Source organism: Phoca vitulina, unplaced genomic scaffold, assembly GCF_004348235.1.
Source record: "Phoca vitulina isolate PV1807 unplaced genomic scaffold, GSC_HSeal_1.0 scaffold81, whole genome shotgun sequence".
NCBI classification, from domain to species: domain Eukaryota; kingdom Metazoa; phylum Chordata; class Mammalia; order Carnivora; family Phocidae; genus Phoca; species Phoca vitulina.
In genome coordinates, this window is record NW_022589784.1 from 5,064,528 (window position 1) to 5,078,442 (window position 13,915).

The 13,915-nt window shown below is 41.4% G+C and overlaps 1 protein-coding gene across 1 annotated transcript; it reads right to left on the reverse strand.

Annotated features, from left to right (window-relative positions):
* Positions 1-309: 309 nt before the first annotated feature.
* LOC116625750 (methyl-CpG-binding domain protein 3-like 2B) lies at positions 310-5,193 on the reverse strand. Its single transcript, XM_032394578.1, has 3 exons — positions 5,186-5,193; positions 2,511-2,643; positions 310-894 (listed from the first exon to the last, which is right to left on the reverse strand). The coding sequence occupies exons 1-3, from the start codon at positions 5,191-5,193 to the stop codon at positions 310-312; spliced, it is 726 nt and encodes a 241-aa protein (XP_032250469.1).
* Between the last annotated feature and the right edge of the window lie 8,722 nt (positions 5,194-13,915).

The following is a 13,915-nucleotide window of genomic DNA, read 5'->3' on the forward strand; positions in this document are numbered from 1 at the left end:
TTCAGTTTTCCCCCCACCCCTATTGTCCTCTGCATTATTCCTTATTTTTCACATATGAGTGAAACCATATGATAATTGTTTCTCTGACTGATTTATTTCAAATGAAATCCAATCTCTTACCCACAAAACCACCACTCTATACTCTTTCACGCCTTTGTCTCTCAAAAGAGTTTAATGAAGTACAATTTTGATATAACAAAGCACAGAGCAAGAAACAGATTGACATCTCGACAGGAAGTGAAACTGGGGGCTGTCTCACAGTGAAGCACCCCACTGGATCCTTCCACACAACCTTTTCCTACTTTTCCTCTAGTTGTCAGAATGTTCAGAATGTCCCTCTTGGCTTCTGGCTCTCTCCACCTCCCTGGCAAGCCTGTCTGCCCTCAAGGCCTCAGCCAGTCTCTCTCTTGCTTTTTTCACTTTCCGAGTCTGTCTCCGGATATCTCCAGGTGTTACTGGCTGTCTGCAGATGGGTGGTGGGAGATAGAGACCCACTCCTGGGAACATCCCTGCCCAAACTGAAGATGGTACCGTGCTGGGCCCAGGGCCACTAGGTAGAGACCCTGCACCCGCACTGCCTGGTGCAATCACGTGTGAGGTATTTATGAAGTCCAAAGTACTTAAAATTTGTCCTTCACTGCTGCAGGCCTGGAGTCCCTGCAGTCTCCTGTACACAGAGATTTGCTGGGGCTTCTCCAAGGCCCTGTCCCGTTGACTGTACCTGACCTCGTTGCCAGGATGGGAAGTTATGCTCGTGACTGGCCTCTTAAAAATGCAGCTGGTCAGCCTTATAGGAGGTGCAGCTCTTTCATGATATCTTTTCTTGGCCTTGGCTAAATGGACTTGTCTTTTCTTCTCTATGGTCTGGGACATCATGTTTCTTTTGAGCTTGCCCTTTGAAAACAAAATGAAATGTGATATTTGAATAAAATGGGGGATGAGGACCACCAGCCACAAAGAATGTTCTCAGCTCATATGAATATTCCACCCTCCTCTCTCCATGGAGAAATGTGTCTTGAATTGCACAGTGCATCACAATCACCCAGAGGGTTGTTAAAACTCAGATTTCTGGGCCTCAAGCCAAGTAGGTCTGGGGTGGGGCCAAGAATCTGCCTTTCTAAGGGTTCTCAGGTGATGCTGATGCTGCTGGCACTGAGAACCAGTTCTGGAACACCATCAAGCAGATATAAGTCAAGGACAGAAAGCTTGAGGTCATTACCCAGTGCCAACTCCAGACCCTTTCCCCTCCACCATCTTCCCTGGAGGATGTTTCCCTCCTCCCACCCTTGTCGATGTCAACCACACACATGCTGGTACCCCCTGACCCACCATCATTTAGACACAAGGATCATAGGTCTCTTTGTATCCCAAGACTTCAGGTTTTCAGTATCTCCTTACTATGCTTTAGGACACACTACCTCCTGGTTTTCCTAGCTTTCATGCCTCATCTCCAGTGAGATCATGTCCCTCCCCACCCTGAGATACTTACTAGCTTTCACTTGCACACCCAAATCCCATCTTCACTCAACTATCCTCCTGTTCATAAATAATTTACCCCAAAGACACAGATGTAGTGAAAAGAAGGGCCATATGCACCCCAATGTTCCTAGCAGCAATGTCCACAATAGCCAAACTGTGGAAAGAGCCGAGATGCCTTTCAACAGATGAATGGATAAAGAAGATGTGGTCCATATATACAATGGAATATTACTCAGCCATCAGAAAAGATGAATACCCAACTTTTACATCAACATGGATGGGACTGGAGGAGATTATGCTAAGTGAAATAAGTCAAGCAGAGAAAGTCAATTATCATATGGTTTCACTTACTTGTGGAACATAAGGAATAGCATGGAGGACATCAGGAGAAGGAAGGGAAAAATGAAGGGGGGCGGAAATCAGAGGGAGAGATGAACCCTGAGAGACTATGGACTCTGAGAAACAAACAGGGTTTTAGATGGGAGAGGGGTGGGGGGATGGGTTAGCCCGGTGATGGGTATTAAGGAGGGCAAGTACTGCATGGAGCACTGGGTGTTATACGAAAACAATGGATCGTGGATCACCACATCAAAAACGAATGATGTATTGTATGGTGACTAACATAACATAATAAAATTTTTAAAAAATAATAACTCAGATATTTATTTGCAATATATTTATATGCAAATATTCCCATAACACAGATCCCTTTTTTTTTTTTTTTTTTTTTTTTTTTGCACAAAGACCTCCATTGTAAACCATTTTCCAAGGTTCTGGTACAAAACATTCTCCCTGATACTCTTCATTCTCTTCTCCTTGTTAATGTCAGCTCCTCTTTCTGACTTAACACAACAAAGAGATGCTTCTTAGAAATCAATCCTGCTCTCACATTTGTTCATCCACACCCCTGTCTAGGCCATCCATCCATTTCCTGGACTTCAAATACCATTAGTCCATAGAGCTAGAAATGCCCATAGAATCAGCACAGATCTGACTCCAACCCTGATACCCAATGCCATCCTCCCACTCACCTCTTCAGTGATAATATTGATGACTCCAATCACAGTGACCAGATCCCAAGTTGAACCAACCAATTCCCCAAATAATTCACTGCTATCAAAGTGTCCCCAAACCCACTTGCTAGTACTAATGTCTTGTTTAAACCTGAGTGGCAATTGAGATACCACCCTACACCAGTTAGAATGGCAAAAATTGACAAGGCAAGAAACAACAAATGTTGGAGAGGTTGTGGAGAAAGGGGAACCCTCTTACACTGTTGGTGTGAATGCAAGTTGGTACAGCCACTTTGGAAAACAGTGTGAAGGTTCCTCAAAAAATTAAAAATAGAGCTACCCTTTGACCCAGCAATTGCACTCCTGGGTATTTACCCCAAAGACACAGATGTAGCGAAAAGAAGGGACACATGAACCCCAATGTTTATAGCAGCAATGTCCACAGTTTGGCTACTGGAGCCAAGATGCCCTTCAACAGACCAATGGATAAAGATGTGGTCCATGTATACAATGGAATAATACTCAGCCATCAGAAAGGATGAATACCCAACTTTTGCATCAACGTGGATGGGACTGGAGGAGATTATGCTAAGTGAAATAAGTCAAGCAGAGAAAGTCAATTATCATATGGTTTCACTTATGTGGGGGAACATAAGGAATAGCATGGAGGACATTAGGAGAAAGAAGGAAAAAATGAAGGGGGGGAAATTGGAGGAGGAGATGAACCATGAGAGACTATGGACTCCAAGAAACAAACAGGGTTTTAGAGGGGAGGGGGCTGGGGTGATGGGTTAACCTGGTGATGGGTATTAAGGAGGGCACGTATTGCATGGAGCACTGGGTGTTATATGCAAACAATGAATCATGGAACACTACATCAAAAACTAATGATATACTGTATGGTGACTAACATAACATAATAAAATAAAATAAATTTTTTTAAAAAATAAAATAAACCTGAGTGGCATTCTGGCCACCCTACCACTTCACACTCTTATAACAATGAATCCTGAATCCATCTAATAAACTCAACACCAAAAAACAAAAAATCCAGTCAAGAAATGGGCAGAAGACATAAACAGACATTTCTCCAAAGAAGACATACAAATGGCCAAGAGATACATGGAAAAATGCTCAACATCATTCAGCATCAGGGAAATATAAATCAAAACCACAATGAGATACCACCTCACACTAGTCAGAATGGCTAAAGTTAACAAATCAGGAAACAGATGTTGGTGAGGATTCAGAGAAAGGGGAACCCTCTTACACTGTTGGTGGGAATGCAAACTGGTGCAGCCACTCTGGAAAACAGTATGGAGGTTCCTCAAAAAGTTAAAAATAGAACTACCCTATGACCCAGCAATTGCACTACTAGGTATTTATCCAAAAGATATAAACATAGTGATTCGAAGGGGCACATGCACCCCAATGTTTATAGCAGCAATGTCCACAGTAGCCAAAATATGGAAAGAGCCCAGATGTCCATCAACAGATGAATGGATAAAGATGATATAATGGAATATTACTCAGCCATCAAAAAGAATGAAATCTTGTCATTTGCAACAATGTGGATAGAACTAAAGGGCATTATTCTAAGCAAAATAAGTCAGCCAGAGAAAGACAAATACCATATGATTTCACTCATATGTGGAATTTAAGAAACAAAACAGATGAACATGGGGGAAAGGAAGGAAAAATAAAATAAGATAAAAACAGAGAGGGAGGCAAACCATAAGAGACTCTTAACTCTAGGAAACAAACAGGGTTGCTGGAGGGATGGTGGGTGGGGGGATGGGGTAATTGCATGATGGGCATTAAGGAGGGCACTTGATGTAATGAACACTGGGTGTTATATGCAACTGATGAATCACTGAATTCTACCCCTGAAACTAATAATATACTATATATTAACTAAATTGAATTTAAATAAAATTTTTTAAAATCAAATAAATAAGACTCTCAACTTCTGAATAATTGTTGAGCACCTTTCAGTTTCCCTACAAAATACCATTTCTCCAGTGACCTTTCCTGATCCAGCCATCAGAATTACATTTTCTGTAATTTTAATTTTTTCAATGTTCACTACTACATGTATTTCTTTCATATTGTTTTTCTTTTTTTAAGATTTTATTTATTTATTTGAGAGAGAGAGAGAAGGAGCAGGGGAAGGGGGAGGGAGAAGCAGGCTCCCTGCTGAGCAGGGAGCCCAATGCAGGGCTCGATCCCAGGACCCTGAGATCATGACCTGAGCAGAAGGCAGACGTACAACCGAGCCACCCAGGTGCCTCTCATATTGTTTTTCTATAAATTGGATATTCAGTGAAGAGAAGACTAATGTGAACTTTAATGTTTTACACCCAGTATCCACTTGTTTTGCCTTAAAAGGTGCTCAGTTATATTTATTGAAAGAAATTATTCAAACTCAAAAAAATACTTTCTAGATTTTTCAAATAAATTCACTCAACCATAATTATACAATGACATAATCTCTACGGTGGCAGACTGCACTAAATTATCACTGCCTGAGTTTTTTTTTTTTTTTATCCTTTCTCCCTGGAATTCATTATAGCATTCCCTTTATTCACAGTTTCAGTCAACCAAGGTCAACTGTGGTCTGAGGTCCAGACGGAATGATTAGGGATGTAGCCTAACCCTACATCACAGTGCTTCTGTCATTCACTTCACTTCACCTCATCATGTAGGCATTTTGTCATCTTACATCATCACAAGAAGGAGGAGTACAGTACAGTAGGATATTTTGAGAGAGACTACATTTACATAACCTTATTATATTGTTAAAATTATTCTACTTATTGTTGTTAATTTCTTGCTGTACCCAATTGATAAATTAAACTGTATCATAAGTATGTATGTATAGGAAAAAAACATATATAGGATATATATAGGGTTCAATACTATCCATGGTTTCAGGTATCCACTGAGGGTCTTGGAACATGTTCCTCGGGGATATGGGAGGAGTACTATAGAAGACTCTAATCACAATAACTGTCTAAAATGCAAACCTAATCAATGTGCCTTTCTTTTTAAACCAATCATTTCTCTTTTTTTAATTTTATTTTATTATGTTATGTTAGTCACCATACAATACATCATTAGTTTTTGATGTAGTGATCCACGATTCATTGTTTTTGTATAACACCCAGTGCTCCATGCAGTACGTGCACTCCTTAATACCCATCACCGGGCTAACCTACTCCCCCACCCCCCTCCCCTCTAGAACCCTCAGTTTGTTTCTCAGAGTCCATAGTCTCTCATGGTTCATCTCTCCCTCTGATCATTTCTATCTTTTTTTAGAGGGAAGCCATAAACCTCATATCATTCCTGTTGTCCTGCCATAATTATCTTTTAAAGCTTTATTCATTTATTTTAGAGAGAGAGAGAGGGAGAGAGAGGCAGACTCCCTGCTGAACACGCAGGGAGCCCGACACAGGGCTTGATCCCAGGACCCTGGGATCATGACCTGAGTCAAAGGCAGACACCTAACCAACTGAGCCACCCAGGCACCCCTCCTGCCATAATTATTAATACCAACACTTTCAATACTCAAGAGGTCCCAGTATGGAGGGAAAATTATTTGATCCTCCCATTTATAGAGCACCTATCTTATGCCAAGTTGTGCACTAAAACCCATGATCCAGAATTTAACTTAACAAAGTCACTGCCCCTATTTATTTTAATCTTGGTGAGAGGAAAGAGTTAATACAAAGAGTAATGAATGTCTAATATCATGTCAGGTATAATTAACAGCTGTGATAAATAGTAAGGTTGATACAGAGAGAAAGAGGGAGGGATGGAGGAAGATAGTAGGGAGGGATAACAGGACAAAGAAATTAACTACAATTATTGATGATGAGATTAGGGAAGGACTAACTGAGGACATATTTGAGCAAAGAATTGAATTAAAAAAAAAAAAAAGACCAAGCACATTGTGGGTAAAGAATTTTCCAGAGAGGGGAAGGATTTAAACAGTGCAGGACCAAAGGCTACATCCACTTCCTAGTGATATTGTTGGTTGAAACAAAACAACAAAACAAAAACATCTAGCCTATTAGCCCAAGAAAATTTCCATATGTAAAATAGTACAACACCTTGAACATTACTTAAAAAACATTAACACCTAAGAAACAGCTTTCAGTAAGATATCTCCTCATTTTTAAAGCTCCTGTCTGCTCACTTAGAAGAAGCTTCACAGAAGGGTAAGTATATTAATGGGCACTGGTGCCATCATTATGCGCTCCACACTCACCAGAGTAGGCTGGTTTGGAGAACAGGTGGATGCAGGTCCTTCCATGGCTGCAGTTGTGCTTCCCCTAGTCCTGATGTGAGAGCCTGTGGCTTGCTAGAAAATGTGAGACTTCTGCTTCTGATTCCCCTTTTATGGAGGAAGGGAGTGGATAACCCAATCAGCCGATAATCCAGAAGATCCTGTCTTTATATCAATGGGATTTGAGCAATTCCTAAATCTTTATACAAAGACACAAAAATTGGGGCACCTGGCTGGCTCAGTCAGAGGAGCCTGTGACTCCATCTTGAGGTTGTGAATTTGAACCCTACATTGGGTGTAGAGATTACTTAAATAAATAAACTTTAAAAAAACACACACAAAAATGTGGGGCTTTTGACATGGTTAGGTATTGTTGTAGATGAAATCGTTGAATACATTTTTATGTAAGATACATTTGGGTTTTTTAAAAGATTTTATTTATTATTTATTTGGCAGAGAGAGAGAGTACAAGCAGGGGGTTTGGCAAGCAGAGGGAGAGGGAGAAGCAGGCTCTGCTGAGCAGGGAGCCCAATGCAGGGCTCTATCCCAGGACCCTGGGATCGTGACCTGAGCCGAAGGCAGATGCTTAACCAACTGAGCCACCCAGGTGCCCTGTGAGGTACATTTCTATCTGCAGTTTCTATCCACATTTTAATGTTTCCTGTTTCTCCCACTATGGATACATTTCATAAAAATAGAAATGGAAGTTTCTATGTATAAAAATTTTCATACATCTTATGTTTTATTAGGAAAAAATTAGAAACTAACTGCTTCTTACTAATGGAATGTCCAAAATATTTATTAACAATCCTATGGAATGTATCACAAAAACATTAAAAGTAAATTGATATTTTGTGCATTTATATTTCATTTAATTGCCAGTAAATCTGAGAGTACTTCAGCCATCTTATGCTTTCTCTACCGTTTGACCTAAGTAGTTAATGTTCCTTTACTCTCTTCATTTTACTGACTTTGATTTAACTCTTTTATTTTGGACTTTTTTTTTTTTTGAGACAGAGAGAGAGTGTGTGTGAGCACACAAGAAGGGGGGAGGGGCAAGGGGCAGAGGGAGAAGCAGGATCCCCTTTGAGCAGGGAGCCTGATGGGGGACCCCTGGGACTATGACCTGAGCTGAAGATGCTTAACAACTGAGCCACCCAGGCACCCCTAACTCTTTTATTATTCTACTGTTCCCTCAATAGACTTATCAGTTACAATCATATACAAATCTTCATGTAGTTAATGAGGGACACCTGGGTGGCTCAGTTGTTAAGGGTCTGACTCTTAATTTCAGCTCAGTCTTGATCTCAGGATGGGGAGTTCAAGCCCTGCCTTGCACTCCACACTTGTTGTGGGGCCTACTTAATGAGTCCTTTACTTAATGTAGTCTAATACAACTACTTTTTCCACCTTCCCCAAATGCTAATACCTTCAAACACTTCCAACTACATTTTTAACCTTTCTGACTCTGCTTTGCTGTCCTCATGCATTTCAATTCTACATATATTTTAATCTCCAAGAGAGATTTCTAGAATTGCCTCATAAAACAAAATTCATTTGTAATTGTAAATTTTCCTTTCCTTCTCTTCATTCCTTCCTGCATTCTTGATTTTCAATCTGGGAGTCTATTCCTTTGGATTGAAGAAATCACTCTAGTATTTGCTTTCTAGATCAAGTCTGCTAACAATGAAATGTTTCATTTTAAGTTGTTCTTAAGATATCTTTATTGTGGGCAGTAGCGCTGCTGGGTATAGAATTCTGGTTTTGATATGACATTTCTTCTAGCATTTTTTTTTTCGGTACTAACAGGTGGTTTGGTTTTTTTTAATTTTTTAAATTTTATTATGTTATGTTAGTCAACCTACAATACATCATTCGTTTTTGATGTGGTGATCCACAATCCATTGTTTTCATATAACACCCAGTGCTCCATGCACTATGTGCCCTCCTTAATACCCATCACTGGGCTAACCCATTCCCCCTCCCCCCCCCAAAACCCTGTTTGTTTCTCAGAGTTCATAGTCTCTCATGGTTCATCTCTCCCTCCGATATCCCCCTCTTCATTTTTCCCTTCCTTCTACTAATGTCCTCCATTCTATTCCTTATGTTCCACAAATAAGTGAAACCATATGACAATTGACTTTCTCTGCTTGACTTATTTCACTTAGCGTGATCTCCTCCAGTCCCATCCATGTTGATGTAAAAGTTGGGTATTCATCCTTTCTGATGGCTGAGTAATATTCCATTGTATATATGGACCACATCTTCTTTATCCATTCATCTGTTGAAGGGCATCTTGGCTCTTTCCACAGTTTGGCTATTGTGGACATTGCTGCTAGGAACATTGGGGTGCATATGGCCCTTCTTTTCACTACATCTGTGTCTTTGGGGTAAATACCCAGGAGTGCAATTGCTGGGTCATAGGGTAGCTCTATTTTTAATTTTTTGAGGAACCTCCACACTGTTTCCAAAGTGGCTGTACCAATTGCATCCCCACCAACAGTGTAAGAGGGTTCCCCTTTCTCCACAACCTCTCCAACATTTGTTGTTTCTTGCCCTGTCCATTTTTGCCATTCTAACTGGTGTAAGGTGGTATCTCAATGTGGTTTTGATTTGAATTTCCCTGATGGCTAATGATGATGAACATTTTTTCATGTGTCTGTTAGCCATTTGTATGTCTTCTTTGGAAAAATGTCTTTTCATATCTTCTGCCCATTTTTTGACTTGATTCTTTGTTTTTTGGGTGTTGAATTTGAGAAGTTCTTTATAGATCTTGGATACCAGCCCTTTATCTGTAGTGTCATTTGCAAATATCTTCTCCCATTCCATGGGTTGCCTCTTTGTTTTGTTGATTGTTTCCTTTGCTGTGCAGAAGCTTTTTATCTTGATGAAATCCCAAAAGTTCATTTTTGCTTTTCTTTCACTAGCTTTTGGAGATGTATCTTGAAAGAAGTTGCTGTGGCCAATGTCAAAGAGGTTACTGCCTATGTTCTCAAACTCAACACCCAAAAAACAAATAATAAGTCAAAAAGTGGGCAGAAGATATGAAAAGACACTTCGCTGAAGAAGACATACAAACATGAACCATGAGAGACTATGGACCTGAGAAACAAACAGGGTTTTAGAGGGGAGGGGGGAGGGGGGATTGGTTAGCCTGGTGATGGGTATTAAGGAGGGCACGTACTGCATGGAGCACTGGGTATTGTACGAAAACAATGGATCGTGGATCACTACATCAAAAACTAATGATGTATTGTATGGTGACTAACATAACATAATAAAAATTTTTTTTAAAAAGACCAAAAAAAATAATAAAATAAAATAAAATAAAATAATAAAAAGATAGCAGAGGAGTTTCACAATGAGGAGAAGTGTTTTCCTTTTGATACAAGAAAACTCAAATTGATAGGAAAAAATTATAACTTGGATCATAATAAGCTCATGAGAAGCCACTGTTCATTAAAATTCACCAGTAAGGGGCGCCTGGGTGGCTCAGTTGGTTAAGTGTCTGCCTTGGACTCAGGTCATGATCTCGGGGTCCTGGAATTGAGCCCCACAGTGGGCTCCCTGCTCAGTGGGGAGCCTGCTTCTTCCTCTGCCTCTGCCCCTCCCCTCTGCTTGTGCTCTCTCTCTCTCAAATAAATAAATAAATAAATAAAATCTTTAAATAAAATAAAATAAAATTCACCAGTAAGACAGAGGGGGTGGACAACCTGGGTGAGAGAAGAAACTGACATCACACACATCTAGTAAAGTACACCAAGCCAAATTATGTAAAGAATTCTGTCAAATAAAAAATAAAACTGAAAACCCACTAGAAAAGTGACTCAAAATTCTAAAATAGGCACACCATAAAAAAGGATAAACAAATACTCAGTTAACATGTTTAAAAAAAATGTTTAACCTCTTTTGTTTCCGGGAAATGCTAATAAAAGTCACAATGAGATACTATAAAAGAGACCGTAGCTGAAATGAAAGGAAAGCATGAGTCCCGCCTGCTGCCCAAGCTATGGAGCAGTCAGATCATTTCTGCATGGCCAGTGAGAATCTAAATTGGTAGAACCAGCATCTGGTAGAACTATAGGAAAACAGCCCCAGAACTGTAAACCTGGGTGCACAACTGACAAGTTTTAGTCTGGTCTCAAGGACTGGAGTCTAAACAGCTCCTTGCTAGAAACAAATCAAATGTGCATCCTCAGGGAATGGATGGATATACGCTGTGGCATCTGCACCCAATGGAACTCAACCCCGCGATAAGAATTCACAAATAACTACAGAGAAGAGTAAGAATGGATCTCACAAATGTGATGTGGAGCCACACACCCATGGGAACAGCCCCAGGACAGCGAGCTGCCGGTGGTGATTGACAGCTGCTCCAGGACTACACAGGAAAGCCCCTGGGTTCTTACAGAGTGATGGGTGGGACACTGGAGCCCAACATCCAGACCCCAGGGACTTCCAGGAGCTGTCATTCCAGGTGGTGTCAGAGTAACTGCAGCACGCTGGTGGTCGCTCCCAAGGTTGGTTGGGGAGGGTGACTTGACTGGCAGCTCCCCCACGTCCCCGACTCCCCTTTGAGCCTCCCCTGGAGGCCGAGGACTCAGCTTTTCTCCCCCCGGAGGCTGCAGAGTCCCAGCATACACGTGATCACCTCCAACTGCCCTGGGAGGTGAAGTCCCGGTCCTGGCACCACCGGCAGTCCCGGCGCAGCTCACGCTCAGCAACTGGGTCCTGGTGGTTGTCCCTGCACCCATCCTGAGCTCACAGAGTGTCACCAGTTCTCTGCCCAGGCCTGGTGGCTCCATCCCTCCAGGCCAATGCACGTGGGGAATCAACATTGGAGAAGGATCCGTCTCAGCCCAGAGAGCAGAGCACATGCGCGTCCCCCTTGCAGATGAGGAGGGCGAGGCTCCCCGGGGCCACCAGCTCCAACCCCCGTCGGCACCCTCAGCCAACCCATCCCGGGGATTGACCCCTCTTGCCTCATTACATTGGTCCTCAAGCCTCTCTCCAGCTGCCATCAGCTTCCCATGCCCAGTCGGAGGATGCACCCCCCCGGAGGTCTGGGGTCCTGGCCCAGCTCCACATTCAGACCTCTGCCTCCCTCTCCGAGTCCAGAGCCCAGAACCTGCCTTGTGGCCTATTGCAGACCACCCTTCCAGGCCTGGAGGTGACTCTTCTAAGGGGATTGTCCCCAAGCACCCACCCCTCTGTCAAGAATTGGCACACGCCATTCAGGAACGGTGGACACCTGCTTCTTCTAAGGTGGTCTGCATGAACCCACCTCACCTGCACTGAAGAACATCACAAATGGAGATGCTGGGGGCTCTCACCCAAACCTTTGCTCTGCAATGGATGCCGATGCGAGATGAGAGAGACAACCTAGAGTTTGGAGAGAAAATATTGCAAATCTCATTTATCACAAAGGACTAATACACAAAATAGAGAAAATCTCCTAATAGCCCTTGGTTGCAGGGGGGAGGGAGACCCAGAGGGAAAATAGGGGAAAGACTTCAATAGACATTACACAAAGAAAAGCAGTTGAAAGCTGTCCAACATCCCACCCGAGGGCAATGCAAATGAAATCCACTGTGAGATACCAGAACCCAGCTCCTAGGGTGGCTGCAATGAACATTGGGACCCTAAAGTGGACTGGGGAAGATAAAGCAGCTGGAAATCTGGCCCATTCCTTGTGGGAATGCAATATGGGACAACCACTTGGGGAAAATGATGTGTAATTACTTCTGCATTAATCATACACTTACCTTCGCCCCAGCTTTCACACTCTGAGCTATTTACTTGAGAGAAATGAAAAGATATGTTCATAAAAGCACTGAATGCCAAGGGTTATAGCAGCTGCATTCACAATGGCCAAAAGCTGGATGTGACTCCAGTGTCCTTCAAACTGAATGGATATCCAAATGATGACCCATCCCTCACAGGGGATGCTACTCAGCATTAAAGGGGATGGGATTTTTTAATTTGATTCCAAGTTTATGGTAAAATTATTATAAATATTAATATTTGATTTAGTTATTTGGAAGATTATAAATCTACTTTGGGAAATTTAGTTCTGTGAGTCTTATAACAGTAAATCTTTTGTATCTGCATATGGATCAAGTATATTTGATCAAATTTAACTTTGGAACTGAATACACTGTAATTGTGAACACACACTGGATTTCAAAGCTCTGAACAAAGACAAGTTATAACATATCTTACTCATTGCTTTAGTATGGATTATAATTCAAGTGATAACATTGGATTTCTTGAGTTAAATAAAATGTTTCAAAACTGCAGTTGATCGATTAGTGTTTATTTTGGTAAATGTGTTTGCTCAAAAATTGGAAATGATATGGCAGTTGTTACATGTCTATTGGGTTTGGCTGGATGAAGCCAATGATAGCTAAGCCCACAAGAGTGGACAGGGTTGATTTCCCAAAGGAAAGGAAGCTCCACCAGCCCCTGGAGAATGTAATCCACCCGCTTTGATAGTATGTGTGTGCATGTACACACAAACTTAAAAATGTAGCAGGGTTATATTCATATCTCACACACACACACACACACACAACTTCTTACACAAAAGCACATTCACAAATCCAATCTAAATTGGCCTGAGATCAACCCCAAATTTCCATCAGAATTTCTCAAATGTCAAGAGGCTGCTAATCTAAGAAGTCCTCATAGCTGCTCTCAGAAAAGGAAGTCAGAAGCCAGATTATTTCAACAATTTGGTGGGAATCAAAACCAGAAAGTCTGTCAAGATGTCTTGTGCATTTCCTTCTGCTTCTCTTAGGAATTCAATACTTATGGATAACATTCCCTATAATATTCTTTTTATAAATAATTTTTCTGTGTAAAGATACCATTTCTATTTACAATGTAAAAATGTATAATAAACAAATAAAAATAAGTATTTCTTGAAATGAATGAATAGGGTAGAGCCGGCAGTGAATATCAGTTATGCAATACTTAGAGAATGGGGGTTCAGTCACGGAACAGGTCACATTGGAGGAATTCTAACAGCTTTAGGCTGATTCTGATTATATCCACCTCATTGACTGAGTTATCCTCAACCTTTCCCCTCTTCCTGGCCCATCCTGTTATTTAGTACCAGGGCCAAACAATCACA

What these genes read in the sequence shown, in the direction of transcription:
- LOC116625750 (XM_032394578.1), bottom strand. An exon ending in TCAATATTATCACTGAAGAG is followed by an intron (nt 895 to 2,510) that starts GTGAGTGGGAGG and finishes TTGTTTTCAAAG; the next exon opens with GGCAAGCTCAAAAGAAACAT.